Source organism: Pseudonaja textilis, chromosome 12, assembly GCF_049901715.1.
Source record: "Pseudonaja textilis isolate UNSWEBS1 chromosome 12, rPseTex1.2, whole genome shotgun sequence".
NCBI lineage: Eukaryota > Metazoa > Chordata > Lepidosauria > Squamata > Elapidae > Pseudonaja > Pseudonaja textilis.
In genome coordinates this window covers 21357350-21370993 of record NC_142001.1, presented here as the reverse complement: position 1 = coordinate 21370993, position 13644 = coordinate 21357350, and the positions used below count along the sequence as shown (strand labels likewise).

The following is a 13644-nucleotide window of genomic DNA, read 5'->3' as shown; positions in this document are numbered from 1 at the left end:
CAAACCCTCCCACTCGGACCGTGGGGATCTCCCACCTCTCCCAGAGATCTGAGGGGGAGGCTGCTCTTGCCGCTCGGTGTTCACTCCCCTCCCTCTTAAGGGGTTGGGATAAGAGACCCTCCAATCTCTCCGTCCACTTGCGCGTCCTGAATTCCTCTCCAGCTGTTCTGAAATGCAGCCAGTTGAGCCGAACAAAAAACCAGAGCAGCTCGTCCCTGCAAGCAGCCTAGCATTGAAAACAGAAGGGGGGGGGGAGTTGCCCCCTTCCAAGCTCCGCCTTCTCTGCCCCCCTTCCTCTGCCATGGGATCCCTTTCTCGCCAGGGGTCGCCGGGCCCAGAGCTCGTCTGCCAGGTGCCCACCTGGCCCCTCCCTATGGCAGAGGAGGGGATGCCGAGCAGGGCCCGGCCCCGCCGGGCGTGTGAGTTCTCTAGGCAACCGTGCCGACAGGCTTGGCCACCTGCCTCTTCCCTGCCTCTCCGTGCCATCTGCGCCTGCCTGCCTGCCAGCGTCGCCTTTGGCGGAGGAGCAGGGCAAGGCTGGGCCGGGAGGAAATTCCTGCAGGAGGTGTGGACAGCGGAGCGGCTGGGTGTGTCCCTCGCAGCCGGGCGGTATCTGCGGCTCCGCCTCGCCGGGCTCAGGCGGGGATGCCGCCCTCCTCCATCTGCTGCGAGCCTGGCTGGCGCGGCAAACGGTCCCTCGGCCCTGGGTGGGGCAGGGCGGCTCCCCTTCCATTAATCCTGGCCCGACAAGCGGCTGCCCAGGGCTTGCTCCCCCCGGACTAGTTCTCGCCGGTGGAGGTGCAGTGGAGCAGCTTTCCTTTCCCCTCCCCCGATTAAGGGGGGCTCCTCTGTCTGCTGCGGAAACCCACGGGGGGAGACGTGGGCTCTGCTGCGGAAGGCCGCTTTTCAGGAGCAGCCCCTTGTGCGGGGCCTCCGCCGGGTGGAGCCTTCCGTTGGGGAGGGAGCTGGGCTGAGGGGCCCCTTTCACAGCGGCAGTGGGGGGAGCCCTCCGTGGGGATGGGGTCTGCTTGGCAGAAAAGGACCTGGGCTCCTTCCGGACACCCGTGGCCTGGGACGTGAGGGGACTGCTTGCTCTTCTGCCTTGGGAGGGGTGCGTCTCTGTGTCTTTCCCCCTGCTCAGGATTTGGTTACGGGTGGGGGCCCTGGAAACGCCTCTTCTGGGCTTTCTCCCCCTGTTCAGGGGCTCTCTGGGCTTCTCAGGCTAGGAGGGTCCAGCCTCCATCTGCTCTGTCCCTCGCCCTGCCGGGGGCCCTCCCACCCTTGGGTTAGCCTGCCCGCTTGCTGGCATCCTGCCTGTCCGCAGGGCTCTGCCCTGCCCCGCGTCCCTGGCACTTCGCTCTGGGCTGGGTGAGAGGCAGAAATGGGTGTCGCGGTGGGGCTGGTGGCTCCTCAGCTGCAGCCCCGCGGAGGGAGGGCTTTTTCCCCCGTGGAATGTTGAAGGGCTCCACAGTGCAAGGTGCCTGAAGTTGGGGGCTTTGATCTCCATACCTGCCTTGCCCTCCCCCCTCCAGACCCCTTCCTGGCCCTGAAGCCAAGAGACAGGCCCTCCGTGGGAGAGAGGAGCCCTGCTGGTGCTGGAGGTTAATGTGTAACTGGCCTGGGGCGGGACTCCAGCCAGGATTGCGGGGTTGGGGCCTCTGCAAAGCCTCCTAGTTCCTCTCCAGCCAAACGGCCTGCTTTGTTTGTCGAAATCCGCGCATTTTGTGCTTGTTCAGCCCCTACAGGCAAAATCCTGGCTTGCAACGTATCTGGAGCGCTCCTGGCTTCTTAGGCGGCTCCCTTATGGGCAGCCATGGTCGTTGGAGGGGTCAGGTCTGTGCTCCAGTGGGAGAGACCACAAGGGACGTGCTAGCCCCAGCCAAGAAGGCTTGCCCCTCCCCGTAAGACTTTGGGGGGGGGGGGAATCCCTGCTACTGCTTATGAAATAGCCTAGGGAGGCCCTGCGGTGTCCTTTGGAGGGGTGACCAGTGGCTGCCCGGTCTACTCTGGCCTCTGTGGCTGGGAGGGTCCTTCCTGGGGGTTGCCTTCCCCCACCTTCTGGGCCACCAAGGCAACTGTGCTTGTGCCCTTCTCCTCATGGTGGGGGGGGGACAGGGAGGGGCAGCTCCTGAACGTGGTGCTCCTTGTTCATGGAAGGGAACAGGCCAGGTGATCCTGATGGGGGTGGGGGACGGGACCAAGCTCTCAGTGTCAGACATGGAAGTGCAGCATGGGTCTTCTTGCTATAAGGGAAAAGGGGAAACGAGCTCTTCTTCTGGGCAATGGGGGGGTGGGGGGGATGTCTGCAGGCGAGAACCGAAACTCCCTGTTGCACAAGACGGAGGGCCCTCACTTCAGGAGGGGCTCTGGAAAGAAAAGCTGGAGGGATTGAAAGTGAAAGTGAAACCCCCCCATATCAGGAAGTCGTCTATCACTGGCCTAGGGTAGGAAGAGAGAAAGAGAGAGTGGGGGGTCCCTGTCCTCTTTCTTTCTCTCTCTCTCCTCCCTCTAGGCCGGCTTTTGTGGGAAGAGGGTTGGCCTGACTTTCAGTCTGCAAGCTCTTTCAGCCCCTCTTGTTTCGATCGGGGGAATAGCAAAAGTGGAGTCCCCAGAAGCTCCTTGTGCCACCCTGGACGGGAGGCTTTGAGTCCCGGAAGTTCAGTCGGTTTGGTTCCTAGCAGACCATTTCTGCTGCTTCGCAAAGGGGGGGCAGGGGGAGAGTTTTCACTGCAGAAAGGGAAACCTGGGCCTGGCTTGGTTGGGGGGTGGGGGAAGCTCAGCTCAGAAAGGCTTCTGGTGCTGGAGAGGAGCTTCTCTGGGCGGGGCAGCCCTTGTTGTGTGCTGGTGGCTCTGGGCCTCACCGGAGCCTCCTTGGCACTGCTCCGTCACTGGAAGCGGGGCTGGTGGGGGTGGCCAGCTCCGGCCTCCTCCTCCTCCTCCTGGCCCACCAGCTTGCAGGCCATGGAAGGGGTAGGCAGAGGGTGCAGCCCCTCCTTCCCCGTTGCGGAGAGAAAGGCTCCTCTGGGAAGGCCTAGTTCAGCCCCGGGCACTGCCAGGCCACCGAGACCCCCCTTGGCCTCTCCTGTGCTTTGGCTTCCGATGGCTGCGGCACTAAGTTGTTCCAGGCCTTTTCTGCTACTCTGCGTTGGCTTTTGCACATGTACCCCAACAATTGCTTCTTTCTAGTTCAAAGGGGGAAAAAGGGAGGGGGCATTGTTGCTCGGACCCCTCAAGTGCCTGTGACGGCCCTGTGGGGAAGGCCCCCCGGCCAGGGTGGGAAATCTGCTGCAAAGGCGGGAGTGGCCGAGCTGGTTTCTGAGCCCCCCCTGAACACAAGCAGCAGCCGTGGAAGTGAGTGTGAGCAGCAGGGAAGCCGCTTTGCCCCAGGAGTGAGTGGGGGGAGGGGCGTTTCTGCTTGCTGGAGAGCAGCAGCCTAGAAACCCCCCCCCCTTCTTCTGGCACAGGGGCTGTGGGAGAGGGTGGGGCCACCCAATGCGCCCCTGGGATCCTGACCCTTTCCGAGGGGGTGGCCTCCCTGGCCTTCGGGAGGCGCAGCCCAAGAGCGGTGGGAACTGGGGTCTCCCCCAGTAGGGGAGGCCAACCTCTGTGGCCGGAGGGCCCCTCTTTCCACGCAGGGCTGAGCCTGTGTTGGAGTGCCGTCTACAGTCTCTGTGAGGTGCGGAACCCTGGGCTGGGCGTGGCGCTGCAGGTGGGAGTCCTGCCCTTTGGGGACTGGAGGCAGGGTGTCCTCTTGGCACAGGAAGGTGGGAACCCTGCCCAGAGCCCCTCCCACCACGGAGGAGAGCCCCCCCCCTTAATGGGAACCGCTTGACTTCAGGGCTGGGAGAATGTGCTCCAGCCCATTCAGCTGCCTCCCTCCCTCCCTCCCCACGCCCTCTGCTCTCTGGGGAGGAGGGTGGGGCTGCTCCTCCAGTGATTGGCCTGGGGCAGGGCGGGGGCTGGTGTGCAGCTTCACCCAAACAGGCAGGAATTGCCTGTCCACCCTGGCGGAGGCCAGTTGGGGGAGGGGATCCCGGCAGGGCTCTCGCCCAGCTGCCAGCTGGCCTGCCCCGCTCCCTCCCTGCTCTCCTGTTCCCTCAGTGTTGGCTGTCCTTGGGAGAGCGGCCTGGCCTCCAGAATCGGGCACGGGGCTTGGCAGTTGCGCCAGTGGTGCAGCAGTGCAGTTGCCTCCCGCCAGAGCAGGAGAGGGCAAGGGGACAGGCCCTGCCGGCCAGCATTTCCTGCCTGGATAAAGCTATAACCAGGGTTCCAGCCAGAGGCTGGCTCTATCAGCACAGCTTATTTCAGGTGGGGCTCACAGGTGGAAGGGAAGCCCTGGGTCCTTGGGGAGGGGCTGTGTGACCTTTGTGGTGGACCAGCTGCCAGGGAGGTCTCGGTACAGCACTCCCAGAGCCACCTGTGGGCACAAGCTATGTTGAATGTTCCTCTTCTGGGGGATCAGGGCATTCTGCCCCCCCCTCCCCCCGCAGAAGACAGACCAGGTTCCCTTCGCACCCTTTAAGCAGGTAGAAAAGGGGGGATCCTGCCCAGTGGGGTACCAAACCCTCGGAAACAGTGTCCCTGTGGGGCTCTAACCACAGCGCTTTCCTAAAAGACAGGACTCCGTTTCTTGTCCGCTTTCACCTCTCAGCCAGTTAAAAGATTAACTCTTCTCTGGCTCTGCCAAGCCCGCCCCCCCCCCCCTTTTGCGGGCATTTGAAGATCAGGGATAATGGGGGAGGGGGCTACACTTGGTTCTTTGGGGAAGGTGGAAGAGAGTCCGGTCGAGCAGGTGCCCTTTCTTTCTACTGGGTGCCTTTTGGCGGGGAGGGGGGAGATTGCCAGGCCAAGTGGCTCCTGAAAGCAGAGCCTGGACAGGGCCTCTTGCTGCAGCCCCTCCAGGGACCTGATGGCTCCCCAAAGTTGCCAGCAGAGAGGATGACCAGCCTCTCACGGAGCAAAGACCTTTGGCCAGGTTGCTTCACCCGGGGAGTTGGGGGCTGCTGTTTGCCTGGGGAAGAACATGGCGTTGATGGTGTTAGCTGGACCAATGGCATGCTGGGACTTTAAAGTCCATTAAACCTATTTTATCACCCAGAAGCCGCTCCCGGAGGTAAACTGGACCCATAGGCCACTCCCAGGCGGGGCCTCTTCAAGCTTTTCTTTGCTCAGGTCAAAGCAGAGGGGAGGCTCCCTTCCCCAGGCCTCCCCACCCCACCTGCCACACCAGAAGGCGGCTGTTTTTGTGCGATAGGCCTCTTGGTGACACCAAGAGGGTGGCGGGGAGGGGCAGGCAGGGGGCGATAGCCTTCCCGGTCGAGTACCGCGGGGGCGGCGCACTGAGCGCGAGGTGGGGCCGCCCCTTCAAGCGGGAACAGCTCTCGGGGGTCAGTTAGGGTCCCGCGGACGCCCCCAAACAGCGGGCTCTGTGGCCCGGGAGGGAAATGGTCGGCGGGCGGGCCGGCCTCTGGGTCTTCCCTGGCCCGGGGCTGAGCGGTGCTGACCTCCTTCGCGAGTGAATGCGGAGTGCGAAGCGAATTTTGGCCCACGCTCCCGGCGGTGACCCACAGCCGCACGCGGGGCGGGTCCGTCCACCTGCAGGGGCTCGGCCAACGGGACTGAGCTACCCTCGAGCTCGGCCGTCCGCCGCAACCCTGGGCGGGCCCGCAGAGGCACGAGCAGCTCGGCCGGCGGGGGGAGCCCCAGACAGCTCGCCGCGGCCAGCTCCGGGCGGAGCTCCCACAACGCCGCCGCCTCTTTGCCCGGACCCCTCCCCAGGGTGGGGCTGCCAAGAGGGCACACCCACCCGCCCATCCGGCAGGGGCCGCCGGAGCCAGAGAGCGCAGCCCGCTGCGGAGCGGGGGGAGGGCGCCGCCACCGGACCCGCCGAAGCCCCCCCGCCGCCGGTCTGCCAGCCCGCCGCTCGCCGGCTCGGGATGATCCTGCCCGCGGAGAGGCCGAGCGCCGCGCAGAGGGCCTGGGGGGTGAGTGCGCCGCGGGCCGAGGCGGAGCGCCCTCCCCCGTCCCGGCGGCAGGAAGCGGCGCGCTCGGGAGGCAGGTCGCGAGGCCGAGGGGGAGGGGAGCGCTGGGCCCACCTGGGCGAGGGGGACGCCGCCCGCTGCCGCCCCAGCGGAGCAGTCCGGTTCTCTTGGGCTGCCACGCGCTCGCCAGGCTGGCCGGGGCGGTGGGGCAGAGCGCGGGCACCGGGCTGGGGGTTTCTGGCGCCCCAAAAGTGTGGGCAGGCGGGAGCGGAGGGGCTCGGCAGTCACCCCCACCCCCGAGCCCCAGTTGCAGGCTGGAGGCCTCCGCTCGAGTGGCTGCCGGGTTGCCCCTCGCTTTCAGGGTCCCCCCCGCCCCGCAGCCTCCCCGCATTTCCGGAGAAGAGGCGACGGGTTGAGAGCCTCGGAGGCAGCCGGCTGGACCTCCGTGGGTCGCGCCGTTCTGGGGCGGGAAGGGGGTCTGGGTGAGGGGTGCGCTTTTCCTTGGGGCGGCGAGCCACCCGCCTGCGCTCTCCCCCTCCCCGCTCTGAACGGAAGAGAGGAGGGCCGGATCCTCAGCACCCCTTGGATGGTTTGGGGGGCCTGCAAGGGCCCTTTGGAGGCAGGTGCCTAAACTCCTGGCGGGGGGGGGGTCTTCTTCCTGTCCGTCCCCCCTCCCCATAAGGCAAAGGAGTAAAGGGCAGAGGCCACCTGGGGCCGGACCGGAGGCCCTTCTCCAGTGACTGGCAGCTTGGCTGTTCTGTGGGCACAGGACGCTGGGGGCGGTTGCAGCCCCTCCACACTTCGACCCCGGTTTACTTCTGCCCTGTGGAAGCCGAAGGTCTCCCGTCCTCTGGCTAACAGCGGGAAGGGCTGCTGGTGGGGGGTCAACTCCACCCATCCTGGCTCAGGAGCAGTAATGCCCCCTCCCTGCTGGAAGATGGAGGCTCATGGACTGTGCCGCCTTTTCATTAGCCCCCCCCACCATCCCCCCCCCCGACCCCCCCCGTGTGGCTTCTTGGCTGCTCCTGGAAAGCTTTTGCCTGGTTCCTCTCCCTTCCGCCTCTCCCTCCTGCTGCTCTGGGCTGAGCCCCTCCTTGGCCTGGCCTGAAAGACACCGCTGGGGCTACATCCCCTCCCCCACTTGACTGGCTGCCTGGTGGGGGCCTCTGCCCTCCACCAGGTGTTTCCCAATAGCTGGAAGGTTTGCCTTGGCTCTCCAGGAGAGGCCAGGGTCTGGAGGGGGAGCCTGGGTTTTCTGGAACTGGGGTGTGTGTGTGTGTGTGTTCAGGGGTCCAGCTTTGCTTCCCCACACCTGCCCCTCCCTGACCACAAGGAAGAGCGCTGCCCCCAACAGCCCCTCTCCTCACTTCCCTGGCACTGGTGACAGGGATCCTGTGGTTCAGGTTGCAGCCCAGCGGGGGTGGGGCGGGGTGGGGCTGCCTCCCTGGACTCTCCTTCTCCGGGCCATCCAGGCTGACCCTCCCACGGAGGCTGCTGGGGCCACGCAAGCCCTGGGCAGGGGGAGGAGTGGAACCAGGGGCTGCAATTCCCGCTGACCGTGGGGAGTAGGAGTGGGGGGCATGGTCAGCCGGTCTTCCGCCAGGAGCCCTTTAATGCTCCTGCTGAGGTTCTGGTTCTCTGCAGGAGAAACCAGCATCTGCAAAGGAGCCGGGAGGCCAAAACTCTCTTCCTTTCTGGGCCGAGGGTGTCCAGAATCTGACCCAAGACGGGCGGGAGGTTCTGTGGTGTTGGCAACCAACTCATCTGAAGGGTTTCCAGGCAGGGTGTATGTCCGAGGAGGAGCTGGTGGCCGAGGGGAGGGAGGGAGGGGCAGTGGGCGGGCAGGCTGTGGATTAAAGCGGGGGGGGGGCAGAGCAGCAGGTGCTGCTGGACGCTTGGCAGGCGTGCAGGGGAGGGGCTGGCAGGGGTGGTGGCCCCCTTGGAAAGATGCTGCACCTTGCAGAATTCCTTGTCTGGGGAGCCTGGCGGAAAAGGAGGGCCCTCGTTAACAATCCTTTGGGGATTTTAGGGACAGAAAATATATACGGATCATTACGTAAAAGGCTGAGCTTTCCCTGGTAAAAATTCTCTGAGGTGGCACCTCCTCCCCCCCTCCCCCCATGCCTTAAACTGCAAATAGAAGCAGGCCGGGCAGCCAGGCCCCCTCTGCCAGCTCCTCCGCAGAGGGCATCTGGTGTAACGGGGACGCTTGTGGGCCAGGCTTGACAATCCGATTTAACCCCTTGAGCTGCCAGGGGTGGAGAGGCTGGAGCTGCCTGGGGGAGCAGAGTGGGGCTCTCTGCCCCACGGCTGTCCCTGAGAGACCCTCACGGAGGTTGCAGTGACTCAGCTCGGCCGCTGTCCCCCGGCCATCCTGGCAGCCCCTTTTAGACCTCAAGGGGGGACTCACCAAACCCTGGCTTCTCCCCCCCCCCCACAAATGGCTTCGTCTCACCCTCCGTCTAGGAGCCCTCGCTGCGGCCCTGTCAGAGGGGTCTCCAGCAGCCTGTGCCCCAAGGAGCGGGACGGCGGTGGGGGGGCAACGGAAGAGGGCTGCTCCCCCAGAAAAGCCTGAGCTCAGCCTGCTTGTCCTCTGCTCCAAGCAAAGCGGGGAGGGGGCGGGATGCTGCATGTCCCAGATTCTGAAAGGCTGCAGGAGGAAGCCGCAGCCTGGGCCCCTCCAGAATGTTTGGGGGAAGGACACCTGCCTCGCCCTGCCAGAGGAGGGGCCTGTGTGGGGCTTGGCCACTCCTGGGAGGGTCTCGCAGCCCCACAGGGAGGCCTCTCCTTTTGGAGCTTTGCATTCAGAGCCCCTGGAAAGCACCGTGCTGCCCTTTGCCCCTCTGGCCAGTGGGAGCAGGGCTCTTCTCCACCCTACCTGGGCCAGCCCAAATCCAGGGCCAATGCCCAGCTGGACAGCCCCCAACCCCACCCCCCACCAGCTGCAGAAGGAGTGAGGAGGTGGGCACACTGAGCCTCCTCAGTCTCTGCCACGCCCCAGCTTTGCATCAACCCCTTCAGCTTGCTTGGCCCTCTCCCCCTGGCCTTTGGATCAGTCGGTTTTGGGGGTCCCCTTCCCAAGTCCCTCGGCCCCAGGGGCTCCCCCTTCCGATTCTGCTTGGGGTCTCTCTTGCAGCCAGAGAGCCCCTTGGGGTCTGTCTGGGCAACCTGGGCGGCTGCAGTGGTTTTCTGCAGGTGGGGAGGGTCTGGGCCCGTCTCTGGCTTGGGGGCCTCTCACACTCCTCTCCTTCCGCCCTTGCAGTTGGCCGGGCTGGCCCCTGGCAAGGCCAAGCCCAGGATGAGCTCCTCCTCACTGCTGGGGGAGGGCTCCCTCGAGCCCCCGGTGCTGCTGAGCGACATCAAGACGGAGCCCCCCGAAGAGCTGCTGGCCACCGACTGCAACCAGCCACAGGCTGAGCCGGTCGACCTGTCTCTCCACAAGCCCAAGGGCTCCCTCCAGCCTCCCGCCACCCGCACAGCGCCCATGCCAGCTGGCCCCCCGGCCCCCGTGGTTTCCATGTCCCCCGCCGGGCTGGGCTCCTCTTCAGCCATCCCTGCCGTGCTCTCGCCCGGCTCCATCCTGGCGTCCACACAGGGCAGTGGCGGGCAGCAGATCCTGCATGTCATCCACACCATCCCTTCAGTCAACCTGCCCAGCAAGATGGGCAGCCTCCAGACCATCCCGCTGGTGGTGCAGTCCCTGCCTGTGGTCTACACCACCATGCCCAGCGACGGCGTCACAGCCGCCATCACGGTGCCACTCATCGGGGGAGACGGCAAGAACGCCGGATCTGGTGAGCTGTGCCCGCTGTCTCCCCACTGCCCCCACGACTGGGAAGGGTGGGCATTGGCCTCCCCCTTGCTGCCTCCAGCGGGATCCTCCCTGTTCCGGCTGCACCGCTGGAGCCCCTGAAGGGTTCTCTCCCCTCCCTGGTCATGTGGGGGAGGGGGCAGCGGCTGCAAGGCTGGAGGGGGTCTCTGGGCATGGCTGCCAGGTGGGCATCTGAGGCCGTGCAGTCCAGGATGGAGTTGACTTCCTGCGGGGAGGGGGAGACGTCTGAGCGGAAGAGAAATGCTGGGCTCGAGTCGACACAGCTCGCAGGCCTCCCTTGGGGGCTGAGCAGGCCCGGCCTTGCTTGGCAGTGGTGGGGAGAAGGAGGATAAATAGGATAGCCCCGCCATGTGCACTGGAAGCGGAGTGGCCACGCGGTGCCTCCATGGCAGAAGTTTCCAGGGGAGGAGCTGAGTGGGGTGGGGGGTTGTAATCGGAGTCCTTCGCCCTGGCACTCGTGCCCGCTGCTGTTGGCGGTCTTGGGTTTCTTGAGCAGCTGCCAGCCGGGATTCTGACAGGGTCTCTGTTTCTCCGGCAGTGAAAGTCGACCCGAGCTCCATGTGTCCCGTGGAGTTGCAGAGCGAGAGCGAGGACAGTGCCTCGGAGAGCGGGCCGGCCTCCTTCCCCGACCCACAGAAAGAGTGAGTCACGGCCCGGCCGGGGCAGGGGGAGGGGACTGCTCGTACCAGGGGCCTGACCCTGCTGGAGACGCGGGAAACGTGGCGCTTCCAGGGCCCCTTCTGAACCCCAGCGGTGGCTCTCTGACTGTCTTTGCCAGGCCCTCGGGGGGCAGGCTGCCCCACATGGACTCGCCCGACCTGAAGAAGAGACGGATCCACCAGTGCGACTTCGAGGGGTGCAACAAAGTTTACACCAAGAGTTCCCACTTGAAGGCACACCGGAGGATACACACTGGTGGGTGCCTGGGGGGGAGGGGGGCTCAGGGCCCCACCCTGTAGGCCCACCCTTCTCAGGATCTCCCCTGGATTCCTCCATGACCATTACATTCCAGAGGAACCCCTCCCCCAGGAGGAGGGGTTCACCCACCATGAAGACGCACCCTTGTGCCCAAAGCCTCCTGCCCCTTTGGCCCCACCGGGTCCCTTGGGAGGCTGGGCAAGAATGGCTGGCTGGCAGGGCTGCCCGCTTCCCTCAGTGCTGACCGACTGCCAAGCCCAGCGGCTCAGGAGCTGAACGGGGCCTGAGCGTTCCCCTCCCCTTCCTTTCTCCTGGACCTTGCGAGCCCCTTGCCTCCCACCTGGCACTGCCCCTTTTCTGCCCGGAGGGTGGTGGTGGGGGGGCGCTGGTCAGCCCTGCATCCTGGAAAGGCATTTTGGAGCTGGGCAGGGTTTGGAAGGGCCCTCCAAGTGGGGGGCAGCTTGCCTACAAGCACAGGGGGGCTTTGTAGCTTAGACGGGGCAAGGCAACCCACCGCCTAGAATCCAGCTGGCGCAGACAGAAGGGGGGGGGTGCTCAGTAGAGCCCCGGAGAGTCTTGGGGAAGCTGAGGGGCAGCTGCTCCCATCGCTGGGCGGGAGTGGGATGGAAGAGAAGCCGCTGCACCCAGGCGCCTCTGGAAGGGCAAGAGAGATCTGGCGGCTCCTGCTGCCGCTCCTTGGTGGGGGGCCATCCATCCCAGGCATTCTTTCCTCCCCCAACCCAAGTGGTGACCTGGGAACAGGGGCTGCAGCGATTCCCTCTCGATTGGGGGTTCCCTGTGGGTGCCCCTCCCAAACTCCCTCTCCTGCTAAAACGGAGGGTGGCTTTCCTGGCCCTCCTTCCACCTGCTCTGCTCCTGGGGGGCTGGGATTGCTAGTTCTTGCCCACCAGGCATCCTAGCAACGGATTCGGTCCCCAGGTCCTCCCACATATGTTTCCTAGCAACCAGTTCCATCTTTCAGGCTGGAATCCTTTTAGCCGGGTCTCCTAGCAACCCCCTCCCCGCACAATCCCACCTGCTCTCTCTCCCAAAGCACATCCTTTGGCAACCCTCTGTCGCCCCTGGAATGCCAGGCCGGCTGAGCTGGCACCCAAGCCCATGGCCTGTGGGCTCCAGGGGGCTGCACCCAGGCCGCTGCCTCCCTCCGGGCATCTTTCACTTAGCTGGTCTGCTCCTTTCTTGACTTTTATCCCACCTGGATTTGCAGAGGGGCCACATTTGGTCGCCCAGGGCTCCGGCCTTCTGCCCAGGTGGGGAGGGGTCTTCCAGCTGGCCAGATCTACATCCTGGGCATGATGGAGCTTCCCTTCCCCCAGAAGAGCCCAGTGATCCTCTGGCCCCGCTGTGGGTCCCCTGGGAAGGCTGGGGGCTGGTGGGGAGAGAGTGGCCCGGGGGGCCTCCTGTGCAGCCGAGGCTGTGTGGGGCCGGTGTCCGTCTCTCCCTCTGCCCCCTCCCTCTGGATGTGCTGCACCCAACACCGACCCCTCTCTCCTTTCTCCCTGCAGGTGAGAAGCCCTACCGATGTACCTGGGAGGGCTGCACCTGGAAGTTTGCTCGCTCCGACGAGCTGACCAGGCATTTCCGCAAGCACACAGGCATCAAGCCCTTCCGCTGCTCGGACTGCGACCGCAGCTTCTCGCGCTCCGACCACCTGGCTCTGCACCGCCGGAGGCACATCATGATGTGAGGAGGGCAGGGGCTGCGCAGCCCGTGTCCCACCACCCCTGAAGCGGCTTCCCTCGGTCAGCTGGGCCCTGCAGGGCCTCGGCCGCCGGGCAAGAGCCCCCAACCCAGCGATTTGCACAGAAGGAGCCTTCGTGCCGCCTGCGCCCCCGAGAGGGGTCTTTGGTCTCGGGGCTGGGAAGCTTCAGGGTCTTGAGAGAATCCGGACCGATGAGCCGAACAAGGGACACGGGGGGTGGCGGGAAGAGACCGGCCGTCCGGCAGAGGGGCTTCCGCAGCTGGACCCTGGCCAGGAGACGGCCACCTGTGGGGGGTTCCTTGCGTGCCATGCCCAGCCAAGGGGACCTTCTCTACGTGGCCGGGCGGCTCCAAGATCTCGGCCTGCACTTCTCGCTCACAGCACAAGAATAGATGTGCCTCCCCACCAGGAAGCAACGTGGATGTGCTGGGCTGGGGGTGGGGTTGATTGCTTTTAACTACATTTTTATGAGCACTGAAACAAAGTCTGTGTCTGAATTCTGGCGTGGAATCCCCCACCCCAAGGCCCCCCCAGGCGGGGCTGCAGGAGGGTGGGGCGGATTGCACCCGGCTGTCCCTTTGCATCGCCCCCACCCCCACCCCCACCCTCCTGCTCAGGACTGCGGCTCTCATCTCAAGAGACTTCGAATCCAAGACCAACTTTTTCTGAATTTTAAAACTTTATTGCATTTGGGGAGAGGGGGAGGGGCCACTCCGCTCCAAGTCTGGCAGAGCTGAGTCCCTCCTGCCCACCCAGAGCCCTACTCGGAAGAGATCCTGGCTTGGCGGGGGAGGGGACAGAGGGGCTCGCAGAACTGTGACACCCCCTCAGGTGGACGGGAGGGGGAGAGCTGGCTGGTTCCTAATCCTGCCTACAAGGACAGGAAGGGCAAATAAGGCAGATAAATTTTGAACCTGGCAACCTGTAGCCGGATGCATTTCTGTATATATAGTGCAGCAGGGGGCGCTGTGGGGTGGGCTGGGGTGGTCCCTCTGCTGGGATTTTGCTTTCCTTTCTGTCGCGTTGGTCCGATCTGGAGGCGGCCTCCCAAATGATGTGCCTGTGCAGCTGCTGTGACCTTTGGCCTCCCCAGGGTGAACTGGACTGGTTTGGGGAGGGCGGGGAGGAGGAGGAGGAGGAGCTCTCCCACCTGTTGGGGCTGAGGTTCACCTGGGAGTCGGGAGTGGAAG

General features: G+C 64.9%; 1 protein-coding gene across 1 annotated transcript; it reads left to right on the top strand.

The window, feature by feature from the left end:
- The first annotated feature begins 5358 nt into the window (after positions 1 to 5358).
- On the top strand, positions 5359 to 13375 carry KLF8 (KLF transcription factor 8). Its single transcript, XM_026716591.2, has 5 exons — positions 5359 to 5984; positions 9244 to 9775; positions 10352 to 10454; positions 10592 to 10728; positions 12258 to 13375. Exons 1-5 carry the CDS (start codon positions 5520 to 5522, stop codon positions 12437 to 12439), a joined length of 1419 nt encoding a protein of 472 aa, XP_026572376.2. The 5' UTR covers positions 5359 to 5519; the 3' UTR covers positions 12440 to 13375.
- The last annotated feature ends 269 nt before the right edge of the window (positions 13376 to 13644 follow it).

Coding starts and splice junctions, on each gene's coding strand:
- KLF8 (XM_026716591.2), top strand. CDS start 5,520: ATGCGGAGTGCGAAGCGAATTTTGGCCCACGCTCCCGGCGGTGACCCA. Junction 5,985..9,243: donor CCGCGCAGAGGGCCTGGGGG/GTGAGTGCGCCG, acceptor CCGCCCTTGCAG/TTGGCCGGGCTGGCCCCTGG. Junction 10,455..10,591: donor TTCCCCGACCCACAGAAAGA/GTGAGTCACGGC, acceptor TGTCTTTGCCAG/GCCCTCGGGGGGCAGGCTGC.